At 49.2% G+C, this 18832-nt stretch overlaps 1 protein-coding gene across 3 annotated transcripts; it reads left to right on the top strand.

Moving 5' to 3' along the window:
• The first annotated feature begins 49 nt into the window (after positions 1-49).
• ABCF3 (ATP binding cassette subfamily F member 3) lies at positions 50-18199 on the top strand. 3 transcript variants are annotated; one of them, XM_073896365.1, is made up of 21 exons: positions 50-207; positions 436-595; positions 724-803; positions 1314-1360; positions 1556-1653; positions 1755-1877; positions 2045-2311; positions 2627-2707; positions 2797-2856; positions 2954-3010; positions 3121-3143; positions 3247-3302; positions 3416-3616; positions 3709-3785; positions 5265-5309; positions 5388-5520; positions 6062-6150; positions 6243-6334; positions 6522-6654; positions 6781-6868; positions 17888-18199. In XM_073896365.1, the coding sequence occupies exons 1-21, from the start codon at positions 135-137 to the stop codon at positions 17969-17971; spliced, it is 2067 nt and encodes a 688-aa protein (XP_073752466.1). In that variant the 5' UTR covers positions 50-134; the 3' UTR covers positions 17972-18199. The 3 variants fall into 3 exon arrangements, with proteins under 3 accessions (XP_073752466.1, XP_025733359.1, XP_073752455.1); XM_025877574.2 differs by lacking the exon at positions 17888-18199 and adding an exon at positions 6964-11139 and having other exon boundaries at positions 436-583; XM_073896354.1 differs by lacking the exon at positions 17888-18199 and adding an exon at positions 6964-11139.
• Positions 18200-18832: the final 633 nt, after the last annotated feature.

The following is an 18832-nucleotide window of genomic DNA, read 5'->3' as shown; positions in this document are numbered from 1 at the left end:
GGAACTCCGCGCCTTTCTTACATCACCACTACGCATGCGCCTTGGAAGGAGGGGCGAGCTTTTGGGAGACCGGCAGGAGGCGCGTCTTGGCTGCCGTCTAACGGCGCCTGCGCGGACGGGAGCCCGACTGGAACATGGCGACTTGCGCTGAAATCCTGCGGAGCGAGTTCCCCGAAATTGACGGACAGGTCTTCGACTACGTGACGGGTGAGCGGAACCGAATCTGCGCTCTGGGGAGGCCAAAATGGAAGTCATTGGGAGAAAGACTAAGGGAGGGCAGTGCCGGGACCGCTGCTAGGCCTCTCCTCTGCGTGACCTCTTGTCCCGAGGGCAGGTTAGGTCTGGAGCCCGGAGTGGGGCAGTGTTTCGGGGACTAAAACGGCTTGTATGTCTACCCTACCCGGTATCTTCCTCGACCTGCCACGCCCGGCCCAGGCGTCTTGCACAGCGGCAGCGCGGACTTCGAGTCTGTGGATGACCTGGTGGAAGCGGTGGGGGAACTGTTGCAGGAGGTGTCCGGGGACAGCAAGGATGACGCGGGCATCAGGGCTGTGTGCCAGCGCATGTACAACACTCTGCGCCTGTACGTGCCAGGGTAGGGGGATTCGTGGGGACGATGGGAGGGCGGACGGTAAGGAGACAAGACGTAAGGGAAGAAGGTCTGATGGCTGTAGAGCTTTCTATTCAATTCCTAACTCTGCGCTTTCTGTTCCTACCCTAAAGGGATGAGCCACCGACCCAGGGAAACAGCCAGGTGCTACTAGACACCCCCATCCAGTTGTCAAAGATAACAGAAAACTACGGTGAGAGTGAGGGAAGATTGAACTAGCTGCTCTCTGCCCTTGTCTCAGCCTCCACCCCCCACCCAGCGGGCCTTCCCCTGGAGGCCAGGACTCCTGGTACCCCTTTTCAACAGAACAAGGATGTAGAAGCTAGTTGATGTCTTTACTGAGGGCAAAAGAGGCCATTGTTGAAGGGAGTAGGGTTGGAGAGTTTTCCAAGCTCTTAGGTAGGGTAGGAAGCTTATGGGCCTTGGGGCTGGACAGACTTAGGTTTACTTGTACGTTTTGTGACTTTCTAATCAACTGCACGAGCTTGTAGGAGTTGCTTATCTGCCTCAGTCTCTATTCTTAATCTGGGAAGTGTTTTTTGTTTTTGTTTTTGGTTGAAATATGGGGAGGATGATAGCTATTTCTGGGATTGTAAGGCTTTCCTTTAAATGTCTGTGTCTGTGTCTGGTTCATACTAGTTACTCAAAATGTTAGTTTCCCTTCCCTCAGGGAGAAGGTGACTGCTTTTCTTATCGCTTACAGACTGTGGCACCAAACTTCCAGGACTGCTAAAGAGGGAACAGTCCTCGGTGAGGAGGAGGAAGAAAGGGAGGGGTCTGTGTCTGTGGTCGGGGTGGAAGTTGACCATCTTTAAATATTGGAGGATTTTTCCCGGGGTTTCTGATTATGTCTTTTGCTGAAAGCAGGGTAACTTAAGATGTTCTTTCTGGGGCTCCTTTCTGAGCCTACAACCTAGGCTGAAATGGTTGTGTTTGGACCTTTAGACAGTGAATGCAAAGAAGCTAGAGAAGGCTGAGGCTCGACTGAAGGCAAAGCAGGAGAAGCGCTCAGAGAAGGACACACTCAAGACCAGCACTCCTCTGTGAGTTTAGCAAGAAGGGCTGAGAAGAGAATAGAGCAGTCTCTATTGGGATGGAAGGGTGGCCGGGAATGCTAAAAGCCATTCATTTCTCCCTTTGAAAGGGTCTTGGAAGAGGCATCAGCCAGCCAGGCAGGCAGCAGAAAGGAGAGTCGGTTGGAATCATCTGGCAAGAACAAATCATATGATGTGCGAATTGAGAACTTTGATGTGTCTTTTGGCGATAGGTGAGGGAGTGGCAGTGGGGAGGGGTTACGTTTTTCTTTTTCCAATTAAAGGAGAATTGGGATAGATGAAATGGGGCTTAAAATAACATTAGGTTTTTTGTGGTTAAATTTGCTGTATACCTGTCTCTAGAGCAGCACCCTTTGTCTTCTTCCTACTACCCCTGCAGGGTACTACTGGCTGGAGCAGATGTGAACCTGGCGTGGGGCCGCCGCTACGGGCTAGTGGGTCGAAATGGGCTGGGGAAGACGACACTCCTGAAGATGTTGGCCACTCGGAGCCTGCGAGTTCCAGCTCACATTTCCCTGCTGCACGTGGAGCAGGAGGTGGCTGGAGATGACACCCCTGCCCTACAGAGTGTGCTAGAGAGTGACACCGTGAGAGAGGACCTTCTGCAGAGGGAGCGGGAGCTCAGTGCCCAGATTGCCACTGGCAGGTAAGGGCTCCAGATGGGGAATAACCAGCAGCCACGGTTCTTCAGAGAGTGCCTGTCATACTGCCACAATCCATAACTTGCACGCTCATCCTAGTAAGCAGCAGAGCTTAGAACCTGGCACTGTGGAGCTGTAAAGCCCTGTTCCTTCCACAGTGCCCACTGCCCTCCCTGACTTGAGCAGGTGCTTCCTGTAGTCCATTCCTGTCCTGGCAACAAGGCAGTCAGTGGCCTGCTCTCCAACTGCATAGAGTCCAGGGCATTCCCCCTAGACTGCCCCCAGTCAGGCTGAGCACTCTTCCTCCATTCCCACTCCAGGGCTGAGGGCTCAGAAGCTGCACAGTTGGCGGAAATATATGCCAAACTGGAGGAGATTGAGGCTGACAAGGCACCTGCCAGGTATTTAAAATTCCCCTTCCCTCCTTCAGATTTCACCTTTCCTTTCTGTTACCTGTTTCAACGAAGTTCTTCCATTTCTTCACTTCTAGGGCATCAGTCATTCTTGCTGGGCTTGGCTTTACCCCTAAAATGCAGCAGCAGCCCACCCGGTGAGTGGCCCTTGCCATTCTTGGCTGTGAACACTGTTGGCTCTGTCTCTGCCTGTTCTGGTGAACACCTACCCCGATGTGATCTCTGTTTCTTTAGGGAGTTCTCAGGTGGCTGGAGGATGAGGCTGGCCCTGGCCCGGGCTCTGTTTGCTAGGTGAGTCTCCTGGGCCTGTGTATGGATACTGTGGAGGATGGGCCTTGGCTCGTGGGAGGTCATGAGCTGCTGACCTAAAACCTCAAGGCTTACATTCTTCTTTTCTATAGGCCAGATCTTCTGCTGCTAGATGGTGAGTTTGAAAAGGGGCACCCTGACTTTGGGGTGGGGAAGGATGGCAACATCCAGGTTCTATAGCACTTCAATCCCAAATGTATCCTCCCCCACTTTTCCAGAACCCACAAACATGCTGGATGTAAGGGCCATCCTGTGGCTGGAGAATTACCTGCAAGTGAGTGCCTATAGGTGTTAGAGTAGGTCTGGGAAGGTCTGCCTCTAAGACACCTGGGGGGCTGGAAACTGACTGCTCTCCCTAACTGAGCCTGCCATCCTGTGACCCCTCAGACGTGGCCTTCTACAATCCTCGTTGTCTCCCACGACCGCAACTTTCTGAATGCCATAGCCACAGACATCATCCACCTGCACAGCCAGCGACTAGATGGCTACCGGGGAGACTTTGAGACCTTCATCAAAAGCAAGCAGGAGCGGCTGCTCAACCAGCAGCGGGAATATGAGGCACAGCAGCAGTACCGCCAGCATATCCAGGTATGGGGACAGGCTGGGGGCCCCGCCCTGTGGGTATCAGAGTTTGCCGGAGTGAGGGAACCTGACCAGTGCCTACACTCATCCACCCACAGGTTTTCATTGACCGATTTCGCTACAATGCCAACAGAGCCTCTCAAGTGCAGAGTAAACTTAAGATGCTGGAGAAGCTGTGAGTACAGTGCCCTTGACCGGGCCCTGACTCCTAGTCTCTTAATTTCTTCCCTCACTTTGTGGGCCACCCTTTACCCTCCCATTCTAGATCTCCCCTTTTCTAGAAACCAGCTTTAATTTCCTCTCCAACAGGAAAGCAGAGCATTTTACACTGCCATTAGTCTTGCTCCCCACAGGCCTATGCAACCACTAATTTACTTTCTCTAATCTGTTTGCTTATTCTGGACATTTCATATAAGTGGGCCTGTCTTATTTCACCTAGCATAATGTTTTTGAAGTTCTTTCCTGCTGTAGCACATATTGGTACTTCCTTTTTATGGTCAGATAGTATTTCATTGTAAGGACTTACAGAATTTTGTCCATTGCTTCATCAGTCAAGAGATATCGGAAGTTTCCTCTTTTTTAGCTCTTACGAATAACAGTGCTATGAACATTTGTGTACAAGTTTTCGTATGGACATATGTTTTCTGTTCTCTGGGGTGTATACCTCGGAGTGGAATTGCTGGGTTACAAGATAATTAATTCTATGTTTAACATTTTGAGGAACTGACAAACTGTTCTCTAAAGCAGCCGTACAGTTTTATATTTCTACCAGCAATGTTCGAGGGTTCCAATTTCTCCGCATCCTTGCCAACACTTACTATCTTTCTTTTTAATTTTAGCCAGTCTAGTGGGCGTGAGTGATATTTCACGGTGGTTTTGATTTGCGTTTCTTTAATGATTAATGATGTTGAACATTGGGGGCTTAATCTTAAAGCAACCTTCCTAGAGGTGCTGGTTGGGGGAGGGCAAGGAGGGGAACCTAAAATCAAAGGCTTAGGTTTTTGTGATATTGAAATATTTATCACGGTATCTTTTTTTAAAGATTTTATTTATTTATTTGAGAGATAGAGAGCACAAGAAGGAAGAGGGTCAGAGGGAGAAGCAGACTCCCCGCTGAGCCGGGAGCCCGATGTGGGACTCGATCCCGGGACTCCAGGATCATGACCTGAGCCGAAGGCAGTCACTTAACCAACTGAGCCACCCAGGCGCCCTTTATCACGGTATTTTAACTGGTAGACCAAAAACCTACAAAAAGGATAAACCCTATTTTTTCAGCATATAGTGAACTAGAAGAAGGTACTCTAAAATAAGAATGTAGTTTGGATGGTGGGAGTACAAGCTTTCTCTAAGTTTTCTCTGAATATATATTACTTGTATAATAAGAACAAATAAAGTTAGTTTTAAAGCCATAAATTTAGGGGCGCCTGGGGGGCTCAGTCTTTAAGCGTCTGCCTTCGGCTCAGGTCATGGTCCCAGGGCCCTGGGATCGAGCCCCGCATCTGGGTCCCTGCTCGGCGGGAAGCCTGCTTCTCCCTCTCCCTCTGCTGCTCCCCCTGCTTGTGTTCCCTCTCTTGTCTCTCTATCAAATAAATAAATAAAATCTTTAAAAATAATAAATAAAGCCATAAATTTAGTCTGTGCGCTCTCTCCTCAGACCAGAGCTGAAACCTGTGGACAAGGAGCTGGAGGTGGTGATGAAGTGAGTGCTGGGCCAAGAGGCTGGTGGGGAGCTCGTGTTTCTGGCTGCTTCCATGTTCCTCACCACCACCTCCTGCAGGTTCCCTGATGGATTTGAGAAGTTCTCACCACCAGTTCTGCAACTAGATGAGGTGGATTTCTACTATGATCCTAAGCACGTCATCTTCAGCCGTCTCTCCGTCTCTGCTGATCTCGAGTCCCGCATTTGTGTGGTATGGTTGCTGTTTCTCTGTTTCGTGAGCTGGGATTCTCCTATCCCAGCATGTGGGGGGGCTTGGCCCAGATCCCCCAGCTGCAAAGGGAAGTGGTATGCAGGAGCAGGAGTTGGCCTGGGCCAAGGACTTTGCTCTACTTCCCTGCAGAGATAGAAAACCTGTTTGGTGGTATTTTATGAATATGTAGAGCAAGACTTTTATCTTCCTAGTCTCAGGTCTTGAGTTTTCTCAAACCACGGAATAGGGAGAAATCAGGGTCAGATTTCGGGTCTTGACTCTGCCGATTGCTAGCTCGGTTACTAAGTGGAGATAGCAGCTACCACTCGGTTACTGGGAGGATTCGGTCCCCTGTACTTAGTAGGTATTTAGCTCTCAATTCCCTTTACATTTTTACTAGTTCCTTCGTTTTTCTGTCTAGTTTCTTAATATTTTTTTTAGTTGTTGTGAAGGAGTCACTGGCCAGAGCCAGTTCTCCTCTCGTCTGCTTCTGTGTTCTGCGCATGTCCGCTCTGCAGCATTCTCATGGTTCTTTGGGCAGGTTGGGGAGAATGGGGCTGGGAAGTCGACCATGCTGAAGCTGCTTATGGGGGACCTGGCACCTGTTCGGGGCATCAGACATGCTCACAGGTAAAGCCCCCGGTCCCCAACGACTGTGTAGCTACACTCCTCTATGGGCATCGCCTCCCACCCCATCTTTCCCTCTCTCTTTCTGCCTGTAGGAATCTGAAGATCGGCTACTTCAGCCAGCACCACGTGGAGCAGCTGGACCTGAGTGTCAGTGCTGTGGAACTGCTGGCCCGCAAGTTTCCCGGTACCGTAGGGATTTGGGTCGAGAAAAGAGGTGACCCTTACAGCTAGGCCTACCTTGGGGTGGGGTGCTGAGCAGCGAGCCCTGAGTCTAGGGTTAAGGACATGGGCACTTGGAGGTAAGGCTGAGGGGAGGGTGAAGGGAGGGAATCGGGTCGAGAACCCACTTGATGGGGTGAGGCCTGTTTCAGGGCGGCCTGAGGAGGAGTATCGTCACCAGCTGGGCCGGTATGGCGTCTCTGGAGAACTGGCCGTGCGCCCTGTTGCCAGCTTGTCTGGAGGCCAGAAGAGCCGGGTAGCCTTTGCTCAGATGACCATGCCCTGGTGAGTTCTTGCCTTCTCCTCTCCCCATCTTGCCTAGTAGGAAATGTTTGTCTTGTCTTCGTATCAGGGGAGTTCATTTTCTCCCAACCCCCATAACTGCCTGCCTCCCTGGGTATTGCCTTCCAGTCCCAACTTCTACATTCTGGATGAACCCACAAACCACCTGGATATGGAGACGATTGAGGCTCTGGGCCGTGCTCTCAACAATTTCAGGGTGAGTGTGCCTTCAGGTTGCCCACTCTTCCCCAAGCCTCAGCACCCCTGAGGGCCCCCCCTGCCCCAAGTGCCTCCTGGTCTCCTCTCTTTCAGGGCGGTGTGATTTTGGTGTCCCATGATGAGCGCTTCATCCGGTTGGTGTGCCGGGAGTTGTGGGTGTGCGAAGGCGGCGGCGTCACCCGGGTCGAGGGGGGGTTTGACCAGTACCGCGCCCTTCTCCAGGAACAGTTCCGCCGTGAGGGCTTCCTCTAGGGCCACAGCCTGAGGACTGTGCCCAGGACGTGGACTGGTCTCTCAGACCCCTGGGCCACCATGTAGGCAACCATCTCCAGGCCACGGACTTCCCCCGACTTTGGGGACAGCCTTATCTCCAAATCTCCTTTTGACTGGAGCATCCTCTGCACAACCCAGGGAGCCCCATCTAAGTGTCTGTGAGGACTGGTCTTCAAGGGAAGGGGTGGGAGGTGCCCTCTGGCTATAGATCCCCCCACTGTCCTGGCTCTGACTGGGCCCCAAGTGGCTGCTGTGTAAATTAAATCTCCCCCTGCATCTCCCTGGCCTCCTCTCTGCTGCTCCCTGGCAGGACTGTAGTACTTGTCCACTGTTAGGGGGTGTGGGCTCTGTGGTTTGGGGTTTTTGTAACACTTTTATCAGTCATGCAGATGAAGCCATGGCAGAACGAGTCTCTGGAAGGAGACGTCATTAAAGCCACTGGGGCTCAGAGGTCACCTGCCTGACTTCAGGTGGGCCGAAGGGCAGCGTAGTACATCACTGGGGTGCTGTTCCCCATAGCCCAGGCTCAGCCTTAGCTGAAGGGGGCTTGGGCTCTGCTGCCTCAACCCCACTGCTTGTGGGAATGAACTGATGCTGTAAGCTGGTCTCCAACATGGTTTGTCAACAGCTTAGTCCAGTGGTCTCTGACTTAGGCTCACCCTGCTTCTCTGAGCTAGACCCTCAGATGGAGCTGAAGAGAAACCAAGAAACTATCTTTGTCCCCATTTTGCTTGGGTGGTTTCATGTTCTTTATGTTCCCTCGGGCCACATAGGTAGGGGCCTGGGAAGTAGGGAATTGAGAATGGGGTCGAGTGGGAAGAAGCACTTTGTTTTCAAATGAAGCAATCTCGGAGAGGAGATGTTTAACAGAGGTTGTATGGCTTATAAAATTGTTTCTTGAGGACTCCGCTGCTATATGTAATTGTTAGGAGCCACTAAAATAGGAACCTTGCGTTCCTGAAAGATAACGGAGAAACCAGAGTCCGCAGAAGGAACTGGCTGGCCTCATGGCGAATTGTAGTCACAGAGCTCAACCTAGGATTCTTGGCCCCTGCGGCTATCGTGGTGTGTAGGTAGCTGGGGGAAAGAACCTGTTTGGGAGGAGAGGAGAATAAAGACAGGAAGGCTCTGTTAAGTACAGAGCAGGCGCTGATGGACGCAGGAAGCTGGCCAAAGGGTCATTCGTCAGCCAGCCTCCTCATCCTCCCTCCCCCTCCCATGTCTGTGGCCATGCGCACCCTCAGAGTCCTGAGAGTCTTCTCACAGCCCCCACCAGACTCCCAACCTCAGGCCTGCAGGTGGGCCAGTTGGGGGCCATCTGGGGTGGGCTCCGTGCCTGCCTGTTGGCCAGGCTCTCAGCCCTTTCACCCCTCAGTAACTTGTGAATCCCTGTAGGAGTCTTCAACTCCTCAGTCAGTAGGAATGCAGTGGAAGGGTTCTGTGACACAGAGTCTGCTTCTTTGGAGGTGGCTTTGTGTACAGAGAGCACAGGCGTTGGAGCTGGGCCTGAGATCAAGTCCCAGCAACATCACTAGTCATAGAGGGAACCACCAGCATTAGCTGTGTAACCACAGCAAATCGCTGAACCTTTTTGAACACCTGCCTCCTTGGTTTTTCTTTATAGGATTGTTGTGAGGATTAGCTGGCAAGCACATAACACATAAGCACTCAGAAAATGATTCTTGGGCTACCAGTCTATGATTTGAAGACTATTATTTGAGAAAAGAGGTAAATTTTCTCTTGAATGACTCCAGAGGTAGACCAGTTTGGGCTCAAAGAAAGGAAAACTTTTTAAATAGCTCAGGCTGCTTTCTGAGAGTGAGTTCCCCATCTCAGACTGTTCAGCCCTGCCAGGCTCTGGAGAAGGGTGCTCTTGTAAGAGGAGCACTAGATAGCCTCCGGGTTGGCTTCCAATTTTATGATTCCATGAAAGAAACATGAAGAGCTTTTATATAAGACAATATAAGCCTATGCTGCAATACTTCAGAAAGGTAGGACGAATGAATTGCAGGAGCTGAGAAAGACCCTAGAGTAAGTGTAAAGTGAACTTCTGAAAATTAGGGAAGGGGAGTCAGCAGAAGATGGTTGTCTTGAGGGATGGAAAATGTGGGCAAAGTCACCCAGCTCCATCCTAGAGAGCACAGGGCAGGGAGGAGAGAGGAAGGTGACACAGAAGACTGCCTCGGATCATTCCAGGTAGCCCATCATGGCAGCCACCCCTTTCATGCTGTGGAGACCCTATCTAACCCCAACCATTGGGAAGCTGATCCTTCCACAGCTGCTGGTGCTGGAGCTGCCCTGCCCACATGAGGTCTTTAAACCAGTCCCAAGCTGGTGGGGTTGAAAGGCCTCAGTCTGCAGGCTCTTCATTGAAATCCTGGCCTCCCTGCTTCTGCTGGCCTTCCCACACTCACCAATGCCTTCTCAGACAACCTGGCCGGTTCCCAGTGGACCGGGGTGCGATGGGTCTCTGTACCAATCTGCATGCCGTTCAGAGATGCCAGTCACAGAATTATTTATTCCAGTGTGATCTGAACTGTCTTGAGATTTGCTCGATGTAGACATTCTACTAAGCTCTCACTTGCTTCCAGGTAAATTTTAGCACAGAATAGGAGAGAAGGTGCCTTTTATCCTGTCTGGCCATGCCGCGGCCAGATCTGTCATTTTGGGACAGAACATCCTGCTAGGAGCTCCTCCCCAGGCCTGGTTGGGCCCACCCACAGATACAAGCCAAACAACTCCCTGCTAGTGTCAGAGCACCAGGGCTGTGCGTCAGCCTGAGCGTGCAGACTGGATGACAGCCTCCAGGAGGTGCCAGGTGGACTGGCAGGAGGGTCATAACCCAGCTGCAGGGCTGGGGGTGGTTTTCAAACCTGGAGCAATGGACTCCACTTCAACCCCACACTCCTCTGGGTGGGTTTCCTGGCACTCTGTGCTGCCTCCATGACAAGCTGCATGTGGTTATTGTTAAGATCGTAGTTCCCAGGTTGCCTTGATATCCCTGAACGGCTTGCTCGTTTTTGCATCTTCTGTGCATCTTCCAAGCTCAATTAAAATGCTTGGTAAGTGAATATTTGGGGAACACTGGTGTGAGAAAAAGTAGAGAACGCTGGAGGAGGAGAGAGCAGAGGCAAGGAGACCAGCAGGGAGGCCATGACCAAAGTCCAGCCCTAAGGACATGGGGTCAGGACAATGGAGGCGGAGGTGAGACCAGGGAGGGTGGTGTGCAAACTCAGCAAGAGGTTTTGAGTTCTGCCCAAATGAGGGAGGGCTCCTTTTTCTGGGCCTGAGTCTTGAAATAAGTGAAATGAAATGAAAGCTTTGCGACACTAAGGTTAAAAAGAGATCCTTTTGAACCTCCCCTTGTTCCTTTCCACACAATGCTAAGGAAATACTAATGGTTGATATTTATTGGGGTCTTTTCTAACAGGTACCATTGTAAGTGCTTTACTTGCACTAAATCAGTCCTCACAACCCTAACAAACTGGCAGAGTTATTATCCCCATTTTACAGATAAGGAACCAGAGTTGACAGTGTATATCAGGGCTGGGATTCAGGCCAGGCTAGCTCTAGACCTCAGCTCTTAAGCTGCCACTTAGCTCCTGCTGTGACAGACTGAACGGTCCGGTTCGTAATTCCAACGCTTAAAACTCATCGTTCATTGCAAGGGGCAGGAGAGGGGTGAGGTTTGAACAAGCTTCTCTCAGGAGCACAAGCTGATGAGCGGGAGTACCTGGCACAGGGGCTGACGTGCTAGGTGCTCAGTGGATCGTTACGTGATCTGAAAACACTGCACAGCAAAGAGTCTCACGTGGGGTCCGTTAGCCCAGCTCTACCACAGAGGGCATCTTGGGCAAGTCAACCTCTCCTGAGTAAATTCTCCTTATCCATAAAATGGGCATAATGCAGGTTGTCCTGCCTGCTTCTTTGGGTAGTTGGATGGATTAATTGAAACAAGGTCTTGTACAAACAATAAATTTTTTCATAAACTGTAAAGCGCTGTGGATCCAAAGGGTATCATTTCATGGGAGAACTGATGTGGCAGCAGCCTAGAGTCTCCTCTGGAGACAAAGAATCAGACATGAGCACACACATGCTCAGGGCCATCATCAGGATGTCACCCCAGGAGGGCCACCCCACAGCCTTCCTTGTCTGCTGCGCCAGGCATCAGAAAGCATGTGTGCAGGAATGCAGCCTGAGACCGCCCAGCACCCACTGACTTGCATGGGGTTGGGCAGAAATCACCGTGTAATTTAAGCCCATTATAATATGTATACGTCATGCCCTGTCAGTAATTCTAGGTTTCTGTTTTCCTTATGTTAAATGGTGGTTTGGAAGTGATTCCTGCTTTACTGTATAGGGAGACCGTTGAAACCCTAAATTAGAGTACATGCGTGTCAACCGACACTACAGCATCCTTAGCCCTGAGGGATGCTTCCCAGATGTTCTCTCGGTCTTTTTTTTTTTTTTTTTAAGATTTATTTATTTGACAGAGAGAGACACAGCGAGAGAGGGAACACAAGCAGGGGGAGTGGGAGAGGGAGAAGCAGGCTTCCCGCTGAGCAGGGAGCCCGATGCGGGGCTCGATCCCAGGACCCTGGGATCATGACCTGAGCCGAAGGCAGACGCTTAATGACTGAGCCACCCAGGCGCTCTCTCTTTTGGTCTTGTCCTCCCACTAACCTTGCTTTAAATGGCTTTTGCTGAGTTATTCCCATTTTACAGAACAGGAGTGTGAAGCAGAAAGATGTAAAGTGTCTTGCTCAGGTCAGATACCTGTTTTCATGCAGAGCAGGGCTGAGAACCAAAGTGGGTTTCCAGCCTCGCCACATCTCTCCAGATCAGCTGTTCATAGCTTTGTTCCACTGCTCTTTGTACAATGGGTGACATTCTCCTGAGAATGCCCAGGGTCAGGAGCCCTTTTGTCCTCTTAGGGAAGCATTTGAACCTCGGATGAGGGTAAGTGACTGTGAGTCTGATTTGTTTTAACTTGTAAATTAGGGAGCTAGTCTAGAATCAGAACTGCATTTGAGTCTGGATTCTATCATTGAATGGCTATGTCACCTTGGCAAGTGAAGCTGCTCAGTGCCTCAGTTTTCTGATCTATAAAATGAGAACAGCAATGGTCCTTACACTATAGGTTTATTGTGAATATTAAATCAGATAATACAAGCAAAACTCTCATCATGGGCCCACTAGTTCCATAAATGTTAGCCATTATGATAATTAATATTTGTTGTGACTTTCACTGCTTTACTGATTTTTAGTGAGGTAATATTTATGATGCCCTGTGGCTAAAACCACTGTATTTAGTCGTGGTGCCTCGACCAAAATGACGGGTACCTACACCTCCAACTTTGTGTCCTTAGGCCTAGAAAGGACTCCTTTTTGGATTCCTCTCCCACTGCAAAGACTTTTCCTCCAGATTCTTCTACACATACACACACGTGCCCCCTCTAGTTCTTTCTGGATATTCTACACTCAATCTGTTCCATCACTCAATACTTTGTTCCAAGTTGGGAATTCTCCATCAGTAGAGGAGTCTAGGTTTTTCTTGACTGCTAGGGACCTTTGAGTATAGTCAAGTAAGAAGGTTCAGACCTTCTTACCCCCAAAGATTTCTTCCTCCTCTTCTTCCACAAACTCTATAGTCAGAACAGATGTATGGCACACCCAGGACTTGGAAGTAGAGTTATCTTAGAGTAAAATTTGTAAGAACCAATAAACAATGGTTGAGATGTGGAAGTCATTCAGGAGATTGTACATTGTGGTTTGGTGTCAGGGTTGGAAGAACATTTAAGAACTATGAGGTGAAGGAGGCACAATTAGCCAAGGAAGAATAAGTGATTGGAATCAAGAGTGCCAGGATCCTGGGAGCACCTGGGTGGCTCAGTTGTTAAGCGTTAAGCGTCTGCCTTCGGCTCAGGTCATGATCCCAGGGTCCTGGGATCGAGTCCCGCATCGGGCTCCTTGCTGGGCGGGATGCCTGCTTCTCCCTCTCCCACTCCCCCTGCTTGTGTTCCCTCTCTCGCTGTGTCTCTCTCTGGCAAATAAAAGTCCTAAAAAAAAAAAAAAAAAAAGAGTGCCAGGATCCTGCAATGGAGAAGACAAAGGATGAGAGACCAAGCATTTTCAGTGGGTCCCCAGACCTGCTGGGCAGAGGTAGACTCTACCTGGTGACTTGACCTTTTAGCAGATCTTGCTTGAGAGGCCCTGGATACCCTGGTCCATCAGAGCTTGACACCACAGGCCCCAGGCCTTCCCCACTAATTCCCCCAATCCATTCCAACCTCATCTGGGTTCCTTGGCTTGGGACTTGGCTTGTGTGGCCTTTCTCACCCAGAGAGGATGTACCGACCAGTGAAGTTGGATTTTCAGGTCTCCTGTCAGCTGCATTTCTAATGACACATTAATAAACTGACATCTGGTTTATATACCAGTCTCTTCTGAGACTGTGGCTTGAACTAATAATAACATACAGAGCACTATGTACCAAGCATTGTTCTAAGTGTTTTACATGAATTGACTAAATCTCACAACAAACCAGTGAGGTATGGGTTATCTTTATAAGTGAGAAAATGGAGGCCTAGAAAAAATTCAAAAAGCAAAAGAAAACTTGCTCAGGTCCAGCCAGCTCGTGAGACTCTGAGCTGGGCTCGTGCTGAGGTCACGGGGAGGCCAAAGCTCTAGCTCGCCCACTCTAGCACGGCAAGGCGCCTCGACCACGTTGATATTTAGTGCCTGAGGTGGTGAGGGGCAGCTCTGTGCTATGGTGACCTCAGCAAGTACTGGGGTCCGAGGAGGGCCACATCTGAGCAGTTTGCCAGCCCTCCTAGTGCATACTGCCATGTTTTAAAAGGTAATATGAAACAAACCTAATTTGTTAAATAATAATTTTCCCATTAATATGTAATCAAAAACATAATATGGTACTAATCACAGTTTCTGATCAGCCTTAAATAATCACAGTTGCCAACCCAAGTTAGTTAATTCTGGCCCCAAAAGAAAAGAAACACTTTTTTTTTAAAGATTTTATTTATTTGTCAGGGAGGAAGAGAGAGCACAGCATGGGGAGGGGCAGGCAGAGGGAGAAGCAGGCTTCCCACGGAGCAGGGAGCCCAATGTGGGGCTCGATCCCGGGACCCCGGGATCATGACCTGAGCCGAAGGCAGTCGCTTAACCAGCTGAGCCACCCAGGCATCACAAGAAGAAACACTTATTTAGCTTAGCCTCTCTTCAGGGATAATGTCTCTGCTCCTGTCTTACTGTCTTCTCAGAGCCCAGGCTGGGGTGTTAGTGCCCTGGGAAATGATGGACTGCTGCCTGAACTTTACAAGGCTTCCTCTCTGGATGCTGGCTACTTCACCTAGAACCATTTGGGCAAATGTATGTTGGGACTCTACACGTCAATGATATGCTTATGAACAGGACAGCCGGGAAGCTTTAGTCTGGGGTGTTTGGGTGTCCGAGGAAACAGCATTCCATCTGACTTGACATTTACCAGAGAGCTAAAATAAATAAATAAAAAAAATAAAATCTTAAAAAAAAAAAAAAGAGAGGGGCGCCTGGGTGGCTCAGTTGGTTAAGCAACTGCCTTCGGCTTGGGTCACGATCCTGGAGTCCCGGGATCGAGTCCCGCATCGGGCTCCCTGCTCAGCAGGGAGTCTGCTTTACCCTCTGACTCTCCCCCCTCTCATGCTCTCTCTCTTCCATTCTCTCTCTCTCAAATAAATAAATAAAAAAAATAAAATCTTACCAGAGAGCTAATCTTGAGGTTTAGCCTTCCCCTCTATAAAATGGGAATGCCAATCCCCTGTCCATGGGTTGATTTACTCAGTATTCTGACATGAGCACTGTCCAGAGGTGAAGCTCAGAGAGGCCCCCTCCCTTGACAACTGGAGGGTTCTTCACAGAACAACTTCTGCACGCCTTTGTGGGGTGTGTGCCATGCCGATTCTCTAGAGAGGGCCTGTCTGGGAGCAACTAGCTCAGGTCCAGACAGCCCCACTGAAAACAGCTGATGGAGGTAACCCCAGGGTGGCTCCCCCAGGAACTTGGAAATGAGGGTATAAGCTACCTTCTGAGAATCAAACTGAATGATCAGCTCCTAATGGACCAGAGAGAGAATATAGACTAGGTGGTCTAAACTTCCTAAAAGAGGGATGTATCAACCAACAGTGTCTATCCCAGCACCACCCAGAAGGGTGGCCTAGAGGCTGCTTCAAGTCCCAGAGCTCCTAATAGGAGACCCTTTCCTGTGAAAATGAACAGGTCAGGCCATCAGAGTCTGGTGCCATCAAAGTTCTAATCATGCTGGCACCCCCCCTTGTTTTGATTCTGTGTTCATGAAGTGATCCCTTGAGGATCTTGCTCCCCCAAGCTGGCCTATTAGGGAAGATGTGGCCAAAGCCTGAGCCCAGGACTGGGACAGGGCTGGCTGCCACCTGGTCCTGCCACTTATCAGCTCAGTGCCTCAGTCCAAGTTCTCTAACTTCTCAGAGTACAATTCTCCTTTGGACAAGATGGAAGGATAATTTGCATAAGCTCACTAAAAAGACTGGGGCACCTGGCTGGCTCAGAAGACCATATAACTCTTGGGGCGCCTGGGTGGCTCAGTCGTTAAGCATCTGCCTTCAGCTCAGGTCATGATCCCAGGGTCCTGGGATCGAGCCCCACATCGGGCTCCCTGCTCGGCGGGAAGCCTGCTTCTCTCTCTCCCACTCCCCCTGCTTGTGTTCTGTCTCTTGCTGTGTCTCTCTCTGTCAGATAAATAAATAAAATCTTAAAAAAAAAAGACCATACAACTCTTGATCTTGGGGTGGTGAGTTTGAGCCCCACATTGGATGTAGAGATTACTTAAATAAAAAAAAATCCGGGGCGCCTTGGTAGCTCAGTCAGTTAAGCATCTGCCTTCTGCTCAGATCATACCAAGGTCCTGGGTTTGAGCCCCACATCCATCCAGCTCCCTGCTCAGCGGGGAGTCTGCTTCTCCCTCTGCCCCTCCCCCACCACTTGTGTGTGAGCTCGCTCGCTCTCAAATAAAATCTTTATTTTTTATTATTTTAAAGATTTTATTCATTTATTTGTCAGAGAGAGAGAGCACAAGCAGGGAGAGTGGCAGGCAGAGGGGGAGGGAGACTCCCCGCTGAGCAAGGAGCCTGACGCAGGGCTCCATCCCATGACCCAGGGACCATGACATGAGCTGAAAGCAGACGCTTAACTGACTGAGCCACCCAGGCATCCCTAAATAAAATCTTTCTTTTAAAAAAGTGAAAAAAAAGTATCATTGAAAAGATTAATAGAATTAACCCACCTGGGCCAGGAGAAATGCCTGCTAAGGAGGGTGAGTTCCACTAAATGAAGAGAGCCCTAATGTTCTGCGTGCTGGGGAGCTTCAGGGAAGGAGAACAGAGCAATATGGCTTTGCCAAATGAGGTAGGAAGAAGGGAGTTAGGATGTCACTGGGGAGGGAGGGAGACAAGAGAAGAGATGCATGTGTCCTGAGTTTGATCTTCTTACCTCCTGAGAACCAGTGCATTTCCCAAAGGTGGGGTGGCCAAAGGACTTCTAAGAACCATAAGGGTCAATTCTTTGAAGTTATTTGCATTTCTGAGATGCAAAATCTTCTTCCAGTTATTTGTCTTTCATAAGGGACTTCTGTTGTTGTTGCTTGTGTTTTTGCTTTTTGAAGTCAAGGAAGGAGCCAGATCAATGCAGTGTGAAACATAAAATAAGGAAGCAGGAGTTCTGAGCCAGGCAGGGTCACAGGAATGAAAACACAAGTGCCCAGCTGCTAGGAACTTGTAGAGAACCTAAGGGTTTAGACAATAGATACACTGCTTTCCCTGCATTTTCAGGCTTTTTTTGGATTCTCCGTGATGTGAATGTCACTTTTTTCTTTTCACATTAACACGGACCTATTTAAATTTAGAGGCACTTTACTGATTAGTGTTTGATTATATATAACCAGGTACTCCAGCCCAGTCAAGTTGACGCAGGAGGCTAACCACAACCAACCCCATTTACTTCTATGCTAGTTCTTCCTTTACAGAGCGGGCTTAGCCCAGCCAAACTCCCAGTGGCTCCCTCCACTTGTGCTCCCCTTCTTCAATATCAGCCCATGCTTCCCAATGATCAGTCCCTGCCCTTTTTATTATGAGGGGAACATAGCAAAGGCATTTGAAAGCAGAGAGGGAAATTACTCACAATGCCTTCATTTGTATCTTGCCAGATCTTTATTCATGAGCACACTACATATAATTGCATTTTTACTGTCATGGGACCCTTGCTGCTTTGTATTTGCCTTTAAAGTTAACATGATTGGGACGCCTGGGTGGCTCAGTCAGTGAAGCGTTCGGCTCAGGTCATGATCCCCGGGTCCTGAAATCGAGTCCCGAAGTGGGCTCCCCACTCAGCAGGGAGTCTGCTTCTCCCTCTGCCTCTTCCTTTGCCCCTCCCCCCGTCGTGCTTTCTCTCTCTAATAAAGCCTTTTGAAAAATAAAGTTAACATTATTTTTATATCAAAAACTCTTTTCTGTAATTGCTATTACAGTTTTCATAATTAAAAACTTCAATGGCTACAAAATAGTCTACTGAGCAGATGTATAGTAGCTTAAACTTTTCTTTGTTGTTGGACATTTGAGTTGCTGCTAACTTTTCGCTATTATGGATGAATGCTACAATAAACATCTCTGTGCACACTATCTGATTTTTTTTTAAATTTGTTTATTTATAATCTCTACAGGCAACATGGGGCTGGAATTCACGACCCCAAGATCAAGAGTTGCACGCTCTACTGACTGAGCCAGGCACCCCTCTGAGTTTTTAATTGGTAATATAGGAATTAAAATATTTCCACCAAAGAGCTGTAATGATTAAATGAGATAATGTGGGAGCACCTAGGTGGTTCAGTTGGTTAAGGGTCTCACTCTTGGTTTCGGCTCAGGTCATGATCTCAGGATCGTGAGATCGAGCCCTGCATCGGGCTCCTCGCTCAGCAGGGAGTCTGCTTGAGATTCTCTCTCCCTCTCCCTTTGCCCCTCCCCCTGTTCTCTCTCTCTCTCTCAAAATAAATAAATCTTTTAATAAAAACAGGGACACCTGTGTGGCTCAGTTGTTAAGCGTCTGCCTTCGGCTCAGGTCATGATCCCGGGGTCCTGGGATCGAGCCCTGCCTCGGCTCCCTGCTCCGTGGGAAGCCTGCTTCTCCCTCTCCCACTCCCCCTGCTTGTGTTCCCTCACTGTCTCTCTCTCTCTCTCTCAAATAAATAAAATCTTCAAAAAAATATTTTAATAAAAATAAATGAGATAAGGGGTATAAAGCACTTGATACAGAGCTTTACATACAGTAGGTACAAAACAAATGGTGGTCACTATTATCAGAATTTAATTCATACCGATTTGGACCAAACTTTCTTTTGTGTACGGGCTAAAGACTCTCAAGAGAGGAAGAAGAAGCAAGGAAATTTTATAGAATCTGAAGGGATGTATCAAGGCTGTAGTCATTCATTAAAGAACCTCTGTTACAGAATTTTTTCCTTCATCGGTGCCCACGGTTCTTGGTCACGCTGCTTCGAAGAATGAAGAGGTAGACCAGACAGAGTGGTGGGCAGCAAAGCAAGGTTTATTGAGCGATAATAAAGTGAGAGGACAAAGCTCCCGAGGAGGGAGGGGACCTGAGAGGATTGCCA

Source organism: Callorhinus ursinus, unplaced genomic scaffold, assembly GCF_003265705.2.
Source record: "Callorhinus ursinus isolate GAN/ISIS: 27379988/994484 unplaced genomic scaffold, GSC_fseal_2.0 scaffold1, whole genome shotgun sequence".
In the NCBI taxonomy this organism is placed as follows: Eukaryota; Metazoa; Chordata; class Mammalia; order Carnivora; family Otariidae; genus Callorhinus; species Callorhinus ursinus.
The sequence above is the reverse complement of the archived record's forward strand: the minus strand, read 5'-3'. Positions and strand labels throughout refer to the sequence as shown.

What these genes read in the sequence shown, in the direction of transcription:
- ABCF3 (XM_073896354.1), top strand. Translation starts at nt 135, where the DNA reads ATGGCGACTTGCGCTGAAATCCTGCGGAGCGAGTTCCCCGAAATTGAC. An exon ending in GCCCGGGCTCTGTTTGCTAG is followed by an intron (nt 3,011 to 3,120) that starts GTGAGTCTCCTG and finishes TCTTTTCTATAG; the next exon opens with GCCAGATCTTCTGCTGCTAG. An exon ending in GGCATCAGACATGCTCACAG is followed by an intron (nt 6,151 to 6,242) that starts GTAAAGCCCCCG and finishes TTCTGCCTGTAG; the next exon opens with GAATCTGAAGATCGGCTACT.